Below are 13657 nucleotides of genomic sequence, written 5' to 3'. Positions count from 1 at the left end.
TCCATATCTCATTTTGCTATCTTATCAAGATTTGATGTTATACAGCTATTTTCGTCGGGTCGGGTAGTCTCTGTTATGTTTCTTGTAGCTTCCTTTACAAATATAACGAGGCGCTCTATGCACCATTGAGTTTGATCGGTTTTAAAAGTAGTGGCCATATCTTATTTTTACTTCGAATTTGAAACTCTCTGAGAAGTCTAAACAAGGTAATGAGGAGTGAGAAGAGGCGTCTTTTTTGCCCAGAATACATTTTCGATATTTTTTAACCTTTGTACGGAATAATTCGGATTGATCGACCGACGGGATAAATATCAAAAAGCGTGCGTTTGGTTCGAGTGCTGCATTCAACTAGCTGCTGTGACGATTTTATGAGAGGTTTACAATCGAAAGCGTGTGGAGTCTGTATGATATGTGTGGCTGCGATTACAATACAATACAATTACAATACGGCATACGGCATACAATTTTGAAGCTAATTTACGAATTCATAGTTTGTAGTTAATGCTAAGTAAGGTGTGTTCTAAACATGCCGGCCTCCGGCATGAAGCCGTCCGCTTCAACAATTCTCTACAATTATCGGAATTCGGCCAGTCATGATCTGGCAACCACGCGGTCCGACTGGGTGCCATCTTCGATGGATTCTGCAGGCAGGACCGAGATCTTAGTGATCGTTAGCTTGCATTGTCCGGAGACAGTCTTCACAATAACTACCCGAACTGTTCCATCCTTGCCAGCTACAGTGTCGACAATCCGCCCTAGCCGAGGTACTTTCGCTTGCTTGACAAGCACTAGCTGACCAGCAGGGACATCAGACTGTGGCTGTTTGCACTTCTCTGGCAGCTGGAGCTGACTGACGTAGACCAGTTGCCAGCAACGCCAGAGGTCTTGACCCGATTTTTGCTCCTCCTGCAGACGAGATTGACGATTCGGATTGATGTCGATCAGGTCGGGCTCCGTAATGGCAACAAGGGGTTCGCCAACCAGGAAGTGGCCAGGAGTTGAAGCGGAACAATCGTCAGAAGAGTCTGTACGCTGAGAGAGAGGACGGGAATTGAGCACCGATTTGATTTGATCTGGTATGGAGCTGTTTCACGGATAATGTTGATGAGCGGTTGCTAATGATGCACCGAAAGTGGTGCTTAAAGGATTTTATTCCGGATTCCCAGATCCGCCAAAATGTGGCGAATAAGCCAGGATGAAACGAAATTAGATTCCACTTCCCAAGCAGAAGTTTTCTCAATCCGTGAACCGAAACTGACAACGAAACTCGTCTCGTATTGTGCGAAGTTGTCGGTCTGCTCCGACGAATGCAGTTGCGTTGTCGCAATGTAGTTCGAGCACACGACCGCGACGAGTCACGAAACGTTTGACGGCGTTTATGCTGGCAACGGAGCACAAATCTGCGACTTTTATCGACGCGACACGACCACTTAACGGACCTACGAAAAACGGTCCCCAGGCATCCATCCAAGAATGTATGAACGGTCTAGCAGGTGACACGCGAACAGATAGACGAAGTTCCATTACTTGTTGAGCTGGCCGTGGTTGACCTTGCGTGCTAGTTGTCGACCCCGGACTGGCCAGAATCGCTGACGGATGGTTGCGAGTGTGAGCGTGGGACCGCCGTGAAGTGTTTAAATACAATTGGGCGATGAGCCAACTGAGTCGATGATCAGCTGGGAGCAGTATCGGAAAGCATGTGTCAAAGCAGGTCCTCGTGTTCGCAAGTCTTAGCAATCCAAATTGATCCAAGGACAACAGCAGGCCCTTGAGTGGTGACTCTGACGTTGACAAAATAGTTACAGCTTGTGCACCTTGGATAATGACTATAATGGCGAACTTTCATAGGGAAATTCTCCCGTTAGGCTTGTCGTACGAGTATCTTGAGTGCATTTCCACCTTCTTCAGGGTTCAGTGAACCACCGATGCGATCACTTCGAGGGAGTTTAGCGTTGTTTATGAATCGATAGCATCGTGCTGCTACCCGAACCAGCTTGGCCAGGTCCGATCAAAGATTGTTGAGTCTATAATGGTACGAGAGCACTGGACAAGCTTCTTGCTCCAAATGATGAGCACCCGGCGTCAAAAACTCACACTTGGGCGAACTGTCGACGGGGTCCTCGAGAAAACTTAGTCCATGCCACCACAAATCGTCCGTAGAGATCTGACTTGCCATAATTCCTCGAGAAATACGATCAACTGGATTCAGTTCCGATGGGATATGTCTTCACTTGATGTCATTGGTTTGGCGCTGGATATCTGCGATTCGGTTCGATACGAGGACTTTCCAGACATTCGACTAGGATTTCAACCAGTGCAAAACAATGCTGGAGTCCACCCAAAACGTTGGTGGTTCAACGAAATCTGTTTCCCTCCGAAGAGTGTCAGCCAACTGGAGACCTAGATACCTAAATCGGCGCACAGTTCAAGGAATTGACTGCCCACGTAGTGGAGCGACACGAGATTTGGCTGTCATTAGATGGCTGTGGCATTGTCCGAATTCGTCAGTTGAGACAACGTGGATGCTGCTTTTGATACATCCCAGAAGCAGTGTAGACCTGGAGGTACTGTTGGTCCGACAAAAAGAATCTCGTTTAGCGACAAACCGGTAGAGCTACGACAGGATCTATCGGATACGATTCATTTCTTGGTAGTGAAATTCTCAGGACGAAGGATGGCATGATGGGGTAGGAAAAACTGCGGACTACACGACGCGTGTGGATTCACCTCCTGCATGTGACCTACACTTTTGTGCTCCTGCAAAAACTCATGATATGCGACGCAAAAATATTCATCAACAGCGAACCTTTTCTCCATAGACTATCATCGGCAGCATTTCCTCTCGCAGACGGCAGTATCTTCCGTCTGAGACTTGTCCAACAGTTTGTTGGAAGTGGACTTCACAGTGTTACTTGTCGGAAGTGTAGGCTTTCCCGGCGTCAAAATTGTTGATTTCCCAAAATCGTTCGAGTTGTTTGTCGAAAAGGTCGTCTGTGCAAACGTGACTAGTCTGGTCTGGACTGCTGGTAGGTCCTTGGCTGGTTCCAGCCAAGAGAAGAACAGTTCAGCACCGATGATGAGGTCGATATTTTGGCTAATAATAAACTGAGGATCGACCATTTTTGGATAACGTAGAATATTCGTGACGTCGATATGGTGACTGGGCAGTGACAGCGTTAGCTTCGGCAGTACCAGACAATGCAGAACGAAACGATGATTTCCGAAGCATGATGCAAGTGAAATGGTAACACCAAAATGAACGTTTACGGTGGACTGACCAATTCCACTAACCGGGGAATGCAGTTTGACTCGCTTCAATCAGAGTTTCTGGCAGAGTGATTCGCAAATGAAACTAGGTTGGGAGCCACTGATCATCAAGGATCTGATGAAATAGTCATTGTTGTTGGCGTAGTCTTACAGTAACCGTAGAAAACGTAAACGGTGGTAAATGTGGCAGAGAGTGATGCTTCTTGAAGCACTGTTTACAGGAACCGCTGGAGCTATCCTATGCCATGTGTGCACTATTTATGCAGTTTATACAAAGCCCGTGCTTCTTGATGCACCGAAGCGATATTGCGGAAAGAGGCCTGCACTAAAACAAGAGATGCGTTTGCTTGCAGAAGGGGTACTTTTTTGTATTATATGCAGCAGCATGCGTTTGATGTTCTGTTTTGGCAACCCTGCCCAGACCCAGCCACGTCACAACCAACATTTGGCCGATTAGGTAAATGTCAGTTCACAGCTGATATGATGGTCAGAGTGAGTGATGAAAATAAAGCGAGCGATAAGAACATGCGTCAAAGAGGTAGAGGAAAAAAAGATAAATAAATGGCCGAAGTGAGAATAGTTGATTGATAGCGAATTTATTGCAAGATTAAAGAAGTAGTTTGGAAGTTTGAAATAAAGATAGTATTAGTAGTTGGAGTGAAGTAAGTGAAGTTTGGTCAGCAGATCACAATAACGCACACTTGACGGACGACAAAGTATTGCGGACAGCCCATGGAAAAGTCTTACTCGACAATTAGACGAACGACATATAAACGAGTAGGACAGAGAGATAAGGTCAAAGAGGACGATTGAGACGGAAGTCAAAGGAGGAAAACAAACTGAAATTTTTGATCATCCTTGAGAAGCTTGATTCTCAAAAATGGTTTCGTTTAAAATCAGACCGTCCGAACAAAATCAAAAATGTTGCATCGTCTCATTTCGGAATGGGTTCCTCTCCTTCAAAAAATGTTTGTTATTTTCAATGTCGGAGGATTTCGATGGGGTCCAATGTGGGAAATGTAGGCAGTGGACTTATTTCTCCTGCGCTGGCTTAGACCAGGAGGTTGTGAAAGCCGATTGGCGCTGTCAAGTGTGTGTTTCCGCTAGTGCTCAGCAGTTGAAGGTTCCGGACACGAGAAGCAAGACGCGAGGTGGCAAGAAGACGGGACAATTTTTTTTTTAAATTTTATTAATGTGTTTTTTTAATCTATAAATTAAAGAATGATTGAAGATTAAAGAATGGGATTGTACAAACTCGTCTTATGACAAGTGACTATAGATTAAGTTCAACACTGATCGGCCAAAAAGGCGATGGAGGGTGCGATCAGGGAGTTGGTTCCGATGCAGATCCGGCTGAGAAGCAGTTGGAACTTACCAATGAGAAGGCCTTTGCAAAGCAGATGGAGGCGCGGAAGAAGCTACTTCTTCATCTTCTTCATTGGCATTACATCCCCACACTGGGACATTGCCGCCTCGCAGCTTAGTGTTCATTAAGCACTTCCACAGTTATTAACTGCGAGGTTTCTAAGCCAGGATACCATTTCTGCATTCGTATATCATGAGGCTAACACGATGATACTTTTATGCTCAGGGTAGTCGAAACAATTTCCAATCCGAAAATTGCCTAGACCGGCACCGGGAATCGAACCCAGCCACCCTCAGCATGGTCTTGCTTTGTAGCCGCGCATCTTACCGCACGGCTAAGGAGGGCCCCTGGAAGAAGCTACTCGCCAGTCAGAAAGCGTGGAAGCAGGAACAGCTGAGGCAAGAACGAGAAATGCGGGAACTGGACTGCCCATGATTTCATAGTTGACGTAACAACCAGCACCATCGATGTTGGGAAAACGCATTTTTATTAATTTTACCCAAATCATCATATCAATCAACAAAATACATGAACTAATCTGTCTAAATGGACAATATTAGTAGTTATTTGAAGGCCGCGGGGAATTAATTATCATTCCTTTGATTGAAGTGGTCAAAATATGCATACGACAGTTTATGCGATCAAACAATCGTTTTGTGAAATGTTTGTTCCCATAACATGGCGTAAAAACCAGGCTACTACGTGTGGTTATATAGCGCTAAAGAATTATTGTAGTTAGTTCCAAAGATTTATTGATCACTTCTCATAAGACGAGTTTGTACAATCCCATTTAATTCCACCACTTAATTGTACCTTGACAGATACGTATTTCGACCTCAACAGTAAGGTCGTCTTCAGTGTCTCGTACTTGACTCGAATTAAGTCAAACTCGTCTTATGACAAGTGAAGACATTCCACTAAAAAGCTCAAAATAATTTTCTTAAGATTTATTAATTGAAGAAGGGAATTTTTTTGAAAAGTTCGAGTTTCCGGGAAAGGTTTTTCGGATAGCTCTTTCCGTGAAAATTAAAATTATGTGGTAAAAATAAAATTATGTGTGGAAGAGTTCGTGTTGCAAAGAATTTAATCAATACGGCACGGGGATTTTTGCACTATTACAGCATTAGAATGGTTCTTTAACAAGTGTGCAAGCAGTAACCGTTTTCATGTATTGGCCAAAGCTCTCGTTCCAACCAAATTTTAAGCAAAAATGGTTCCAATCCCTATTTTAAAATACCCGAGTAGACGAGGATTAGAAGTAAATCAATCGTGATTAGATTGCAAAATGAGATATGGGTCTGATTTATATGTAGGATATAAAAGCACAAAATATCAGACGACAATATCCAAATTTGCTCTGAAATATCATGAGGTTATCAGTTAATGTTATTTGGAAGAAGGGATTAATATCTCGAGCTATTAGTTTGTTTGATTCAAAAGAATGTAAACGTTTATCTCCAGAGCTACACCTCGATGAATGAAAGCTTATTTTGTCGGATTATACCGTGGATTTCACAAGAAATGCTTGCTTTAGCAGGAACTTGCTTATTAATTTTTTATTATAAAATCAGTTACGCCCAAATCATAAAGTAGTCATGAAATACGACAAAGTAAAACTAAAACCTATGTTGTGCTTAATTAGTGCATTGTGAATGTCGAAAAAATATGATACAGGTTTTTGCTCCATATTGCAGCAGGTAATGGAGGTACGTCAACTTATGCGATCAAATGACCATTTTTCCAAAAACAATTATCGCCATAACTCGAATGTTTCCGAACAAAACATAAATATTTTTTCATGGAGCATATGTATAATCGTACGAAGAATCCATATCCGCAAAAAAGTGTGTTTTGGTCATTTTGGCTTATACGTCAACTATGTGATCATGGGCAGTGGAGCTCCAAGTACAACGCGAGATAGAAGAGCAGCAGTTGCAACAAGAGCAGGAAATCTTGAATGATCAACTAGCTGCGGAAAAGATTTTTTTTGGAGAACCGAGACGCGATCCGGAAGAAATTCGACAACAGCGTCAAGAGAGTGAATGCGTTCAAAAACGAAGATGTCGCTGTCGGTGGGAGGTCGAAGTGTGAACCGGACCAGGCGGTGGAGAAGTGGCTGTATTAGTCAAGGAAGACAAACACGCAGCAGTTGGTCTCGGATGCTAGGGGAGCTTTTCTGAAAGGTGGAGTTCCGCTGGGAGCAGGAGTGGTTATCAAGGCGAACAAAACGAAGTCGATGAAACCGGTAAAGGAAGTGCTTGAAATTGTCGACAACGAGCCAGAGTCCAGCGAAGACGAAAGCAGCGAGTCGTTGAACTATCCAGCGAAAAGCCGTCACAGTCAGAGCCGGTATGACAGCGTGCAGTCATGATCCCGACGGGCCGAGGCTCGGAAAGCATTGTTCCAGCACCTTCCGAAATTTCGTGGAGATCCGGAAGTCTGGCCGCTGTTTATCAGTAGCTTCGAGCACACGACGATGGCGTGCGGGTTCACGAACTTAAAGAACTTGAAGTGGCTGCAGGACTGTCTACAGGGAGACGCGCTCGAGGCAGTCAAGAGTTGGCTAGTTCTACCGGATTCGGTTCCGGATGTTATTTGCGACCTGAGGAATCTTTTCGGAAGGCCGGAAAAGTTGCTGAAGACGCTGCTGACAAAAGTGAGGAATGATTCTGCACCAAGAGGAGATCGGCTGGAGACCTTCATTAGCTTCGGGATCACGGTGAAGCAACTGTGCGATCATCTTGAAGCTGCTCAGCTTAGAGACCACCTGAACAACCCGATGCTGGTACAGGAATTGGTCGACAAGCTACCGCCAAGTTATAAGCTCGACTGGGTCCGGTTCAAGCGAGGAAAAGTGGACAGTCCGCTGATGACCGAAATCGTTCCGGATGTGTCCGTAGTTACAGAGTTCACACTGTTGTCAGTGAACAAGCGAGCGCGTCTAGGGAGAGATAATCCTAGGAAGAAGGAGTTTGTGCATGTGCATGAATATGAACAGAAGGATTGCGATTGCAGAAAGCGATATCTGACTGGCCGGTGATTTTCCGGATGATGCCGGTAACGCTACACGTCGGCAAGCGTCAATACGACACCGTCGCGTTCCTGGACGAAGGGTCTGAATGTGTCTGCGACTTTGATCGATGATGCGGTACCCAAACGATTGAAAGCTGGAGGTTCACTGGAGCCGTTGATAGTATCGTGGACCGGGACCGTGAACCGGTTGAGTTCGAAAACGAGTCCCGCGGCGTAGAGATGATGATGTCAGCAAAGGGCTCGAAGGAGAAGTTTCCGCTGTTCAACACTCGGACAGTATCGAAGTTGCAGTTACCCAAACAGAATGTTCGATACGCAAAGGTAGTGAAGCGGTACACACATTAAGGGCGTGCCAGTGAATGATTTTCCGTCCGGTGTGCCGACCATCCTCATCGGTTTGGATAACCTGTACCTTTTAACGCCGCTGGAGTCACGTTTTGGTAGACCGAACGAACCGATCGCCGTGCGATCGAAGATGGGATGGATAATATATGGGTCCAAAAAACGGAGAGCCAGCGTTCATACATACCTGAATCTTCATTCTATCGCGCCGGTGAGCAATCAGGTGCTCCATGATTTAATGCGGGAGCAGTATGTGCTGGAAGAAACAGAGGTTTCATCGTAGGGGGATCCTTGAAGTGACATCCGTGAAGACCGCTTCGAAGTTCGAGTGTTCCAAAGTCCTCCGAGGAGAAGAACGTCCCACCAAGCGGATGGTACTCAGCATAGTCATGGCACAGTTTGATCCGACCGGATTCCTAGCTCCAGTTACCATCCTGGTTAAAATGCTGGTGCAAGATCTGTGGAGAACAGGGTGCCAGTGGGATGATGCGGTGGATGACCTATCATACAAAAAGTGGACGCGGTGGACGAGCGATGATGCGGTGGATGACCTATCATACAAAAAGTGGACGCGGTGGACGAGCATGTTGGCGATTGTCCAGGCGTTTAAGTTGCCGCGCAGCTGTTTCGGCACTGCAAGGTCCGATGAAATCCGTGGCTTACAGCTGCATATTTTTGCGGACGTGGGTGAGACGGGGTACGGATGTGTGGCATATTTTCGTGCCATGGTGCGTGGAGAGGTGGAGTGCGCGCTAGTGATGTGCCGGGCGAAAGTCGCTCCCCTGAAACAAGTGTCTATTCCGCGTCTGTAGCTTCTGGTGGCGGTACTTACTGAGTGCACGGATATCACATACATACATACCAAAGTGGTATTTTGGATAGATGCAGAGGTGGTACTATCGTGGATTAGATCCGACCAGCGCCGCTATAAACAGTTTGTTGATTTACGCATCGAAGAGATCCTGAGCTTGACGAGACTAGCAGACTGGCAGTGGGTTCCGACAAGGCTAAACGTTGCAGATTCAGATCTTCATCCGAGCGGTCCGTGGACACGAGGCTCACAGTTTCTGTACCCCCGGGAGGAAGATTGGCCGAGGTAGAGTGTGCCGCCAGCGAATACGATTGAGTTCATCTGTTGCTTCACGACGTGCAGGTTCCAGCGGATCTGATGGACGCGCACCGTATCTCGAGGGGACGATACTGGTTCGCACAATGGCGTGTGTATTCCGATTCGTGTCCAACTGTAGACGGCGAGTGCGCTATATAAGCTGACCCCGCTGGTAGATGAGTATGGCTTAATTAGAATGGAGGGCCGCGTGGAGCGTTCGGAGTTTCTACCGTTCGACTTGCTTTTTCTTCTTCTTCTTATTGGCATTACATCCCCCACTGGGACAAATCCGCCTCGTAATTTAGTGTTCATTAAGCACTTCCACAGTTATTAACTGCAAGGTTTCTAAGCCAAGTTCCCATTTTTTGCATTCGTGTATCATGAGACTAACACGATGATACTTTTATGCCCAGGAAAGTCGAGACAAACCGAAAATTGCCTAGACCGGCGTCGGGAATAGAACCCAGCCACCCTCAGCATGGTCTTGCTTTGTAGCCACGCGTCGTACCGCACGGCTAAGAATGCAAGGACGAGGTGGACGTTCAATCCTCTCGCTGTGCCTCATATGGGGGGCGTCTAGGAGCGGTTGGTGCGTTCCGTGAAGGAGGCGCTAACAGCGTTGAACGATGGAAGGCGACTGACGGAGGAGATTCTGCAGAAGGTAATCGTAGAGGCTGAGGACATCGTCAACTCTCGTCCCCTCACCTACGTGTCGCAACAGAACAACGAGGCAGAAGCACTAACTCCAAAACACTTCTTGAGGGGTGGGTCACCGAATCAGCCAAGGGGTACACCGCCGCCTGTCTAGTATTTAAAATGTCTGGCGGCTACACACATTCTTCATCAGCACTTGTACTGATCAAGTAGAGGTTATGTGTGCTATTTAGTTGGTAAAAAGCAGCAGTCTAGTGAACTGAGGGTCGTGGGTTCGAGTCCCATCGGAGAGAAAGTGGTTGCCTCCAATAAATTTTTCAAATCAAAATCTTCCACATAATGTACAAATTCACATCAGAGTTTTCAGAGCATTGTAAATATTTTTTGCAAACCCAATTTGTTGTGGTTAGCTTAAAGCTGATTATAGATTTTTCTTGTTTTATAATAACCAAAAGAGGGTTGCTGTATCTATAATTTACAATTTTTGGGGAGATCCACAGGATTGAGGATCTTATCATCTTCACTATTGCATTGGCGCTCTATCTCGTACTAGGTTTCAAAATATAAATGAATTTACTGCCTTTAACAGAAATTCATAGTCATACTTACATATAAGTTTAGCTCTTTTGCTTATTTGCAACCTGAGATATATCACCATACAATCAGAGTGCCAAAACTGAACTCGATATGTTGTCTCCAGGATACTGTTAGGTTTGAATAATTAATAGTTTTCAATTATAATTGTAAGGTTAAATAAACAAAATATTCAGGGGTTTTACAATGTGGTAAGCAGCTTCGATATAATGAATAGATTGTTTTGTTTCTCGAAATGCTATCTTCAGTGTTGCCACATTTTTATCTGTACCATGGGCTCAAAAATCTTTTTCATCTGTACCGAAATCTTCAAAAATCTGTACCTGAATCTGTACCAGGCAGTATGAAACATTTGTGAGTTAATATCTAAATATTATGGATGAGACAAGTTTTTTTCTCACAACATTTAAAAGTGGATAAATAATTTGTTTAATTACTCATTTGGAATATTGTTCCAGAGATGAACCAGCTGAGGGCCGCAAGTCTCTTCAATAAAGACAATAATAATAAAAGTAAAATAATTATTTGGAGCAAATACCTCTAGAAGAATAAAGTGTTATGTAAGTCGGACTCAACTATCCGGAAATTTGAATATTATATTGCCAAAAATTTCAGAGACGAGCCAGCCTCGGGCTGAAAGTCTCCTTAATAAACAATATTGCCAAAAAAACAAATTTTATAAGAAAAACATGTTAATTTCCATCTGTTTCTGATTGTCATCCCCTCATATACAATCAAATATAAATGTAGATTTCGGAGTCTGGAATGGTTGCTTTGTAAATGTAATAAAACAAGCGATATAATTAAGCATTTTTTTTACGGATAATCGAGCCTTCGAATAATCAATACTGAAATGTCGTTGGAATTCAAATATTAACTAATTTGGAATAGGATATTCGTCTGAATAATAACGATGAGATGACATTTCATTTATTACGAATTAACTATCGAGAGGATTATCCGGTTTTCAAAAATTCCTTCTTGTCTCCATAGTGTTTATGAATATGATCTAGGTAAAAATAAAGTACGTATGACTATAATAAGAAATACGTTGTCACGATACAATTGGAACGGTAAAACAAAATAGAATACGAACTCTTCGTTTTGATTTCCATGAATTAAATATTATTTATAGCAGAAGCAACTATTTGAAGAAAAATGCAATGAAATATTCATTTCTAAGACTTGGTTTGTAAAAAATCTGTACTTATCGGAGAAAATCTGTGATCTGTACCGTACAGAATCTGTACCAAAATTTGCCAAAAAATCTGTACCTTTCCAGATAAATCTGTACATGTGGCAACACTGGCTATCTTTTCAATCCGTCGTCATCTATCTTTGCAGTATTGGTGTTGACCACAAACAATACAAATTAATCAAAATGAATTGCTGCTAACGAGAGGTTAGGTGACAGCAAATATATTATATTAACAATATGGTTCACTTCGAGCTTTTCCATACCACGAAATGGCGAACCATTTGCCGATGATAACAACATCATCTAGCGAGCAAAGAGGAATCTAAACATGTTTTCTTCTTGTTTATTCTAGCAAATCCCATGGCGACGATGGCGACAGTCATGTAGCTGAAAATAGAGTCCTATAAGAAGAGTAACGTCATGTGCCACGTTTGACAGGTCTCCTGCTCGTTTGGAACGCGCATTTGTATGGAACTGACAGACGATTCTGTTCCAATTCTGACACTTGACGACACTGTTATTATAGTCACTGTAGCTGAAAAGATGACATTCGAAGGTATAGGGATGCCCATACTTTTTTGAATAAATCGATCATCAAATGATCGATTTTCCTCGTTTTAATAAAGTATTACGATAATATAGAGAAAAACAAATTATGCTTCGTATGCTCCAATAGTAGAAACTGCTCCGACGTGGAAATGCTTGCTGCGCTGGTTTTCTATCCACAGCTGATAGCATCTGGGCTAAAAACAGATTGTCATCATAGAACAAATTACAAATTTCAAAGTAGGCTCTTTGTGTATCAACAATCGACGAACGGCGCTCCCGTATTTCCAAGGCGAAAGAAAGAGAAAGCAAAGCATGCGATGCTGCTCTGTCTAATGCGTGTTGTTCAGTAAAGCTTGACTTCCACCGCTAGGTTCGCTAGCGTTCCTAAATTATGGAAGGACCACATTCCACGGCAAAGATGCCGTGGGTGTATATGTTTATGGGTGCATATTAGAGCTCTTCATGTTTTCAAAAAGTATCAAAAATTCAACCGGTCAGCCCAGAACCACAATTCTTATGCTAAAATAAGCTCCTGTCAAATTCTCAGCTAATTCGGATAAAAGTTCTAGGTGGCTCAAGTCGATTTAGTGTTTTTGGGCTATTTTCAAATTTGAAAAAATCTAACAAGAGATATAAACACCGAAAACCACCGCAACAACCTCTATATGGAAGATTTTGGTGTGCTCTACAAGTCTTGTGAACATTGCGATTCGTTCCGTTCATGTTTTGACCATGTTGAAGTTTTTTAAGCTTATAAGTGCATAAAAACGCTGTATCCACTAACAGTCGTTGTTATACAAAATTCTTGAATTTATGACACATCATTGCTAATTTAAGACATTTATTTTCCTCCTTTTTCCCTGGACATTTGAGTAATATAACCTCTAATGTCCGATTTACCGTTAAATTCTTAAAAATCAGAAGCTGAACATTTGTCATAAATTTGCACGCTAGGATTTCCTTAAACAAGTTATTCGAACAAAACATAAATCAAATTATATGATATTTGATGCTAACAACAAACGAGTTCCAAATTTGGTTCGTTTCATCATATGTCTGTATGCATTTAACATTTAGTGCGTCGTAGTAACAAGTGAAATTAAAGCTTCTTTGTTCGAACAATTTGTTTGACGAAATCCCAACGTGCAAATTTATGACAAATGTTCATATTCTGGTTTTTAAGAATTTAACGGTAAATCGGACATTAGAGGTTATATGATATTCAATTCATTTTGGGTTGTCAAAAGAAATCTTCTCAAACAATATAATGAAGATTTTAGTATACTAATTATTGTAAGATAAGTTTTTCTGATAGGAAACCGAGCTAGAAACGCATGTGCAATGCAGAGTGAAATCCAGTAAGACTCAACTGTCAAGCACTTTGCTATCTCGTTCTCCCAGGGATTATATTCTCAAACAAGCAATTCTAAGCATGCGGTCATGCTCTCTCTGTGCATAGATGGTAGAATTCATATTTGAAGACAGAGTCTTGGAATTGTAAAGGAATTACTTAGGTTGACATTGTTCTGTAGAAAACATTTCAAGT

At 43.0% G+C, this 13657-nt stretch overlaps 2 protein-coding genes across 3 annotated transcripts in view; both read left to right on the top strand.

The window, feature by feature from the left end:
• LOC134205589 (sex determination protein fruitless) overlaps positions 1-13657 on the top strand; it is a 692280-nt gene that overhangs the window by 160361 nt on the left and 518262 nt on the right. The gene's annotated exons all lie outside the window — the stretch shown is intronic.
• Positions 8260-8820, top strand: LOC134206801 (uncharacterized). The gene has a single exon (XM_062682532.1). The coding sequence runs from the start codon at positions 8260-8262 to the stop codon at positions 8818-8820; it is 561 nt and encodes a 186-aa protein (XP_062538516.1).

The sequence above is a fragment of the Armigeres subalbatus genome, chromosome 1 (genome assembly GCF_024139115.2).
Source record: "Armigeres subalbatus isolate Guangzhou_Male chromosome 1, GZ_Asu_2, whole genome shotgun sequence".
Taxonomy (NCBI): Eukaryota; Metazoa; Arthropoda; class Insecta; order Diptera; family Culicidae; genus Armigeres; species Armigeres subalbatus.
This window is presented reverse-complemented; position numbering and strand designations above follow the sequence as displayed.

Coding starts and splice junctions, on each gene's coding strand:
- LOC134206801 (XM_062682532.1), top strand. CDS start 8,260: ATGTGCTGGAAGAAACAGAGGTTTCATCGTAGGGGGATCCTTGAAGTG.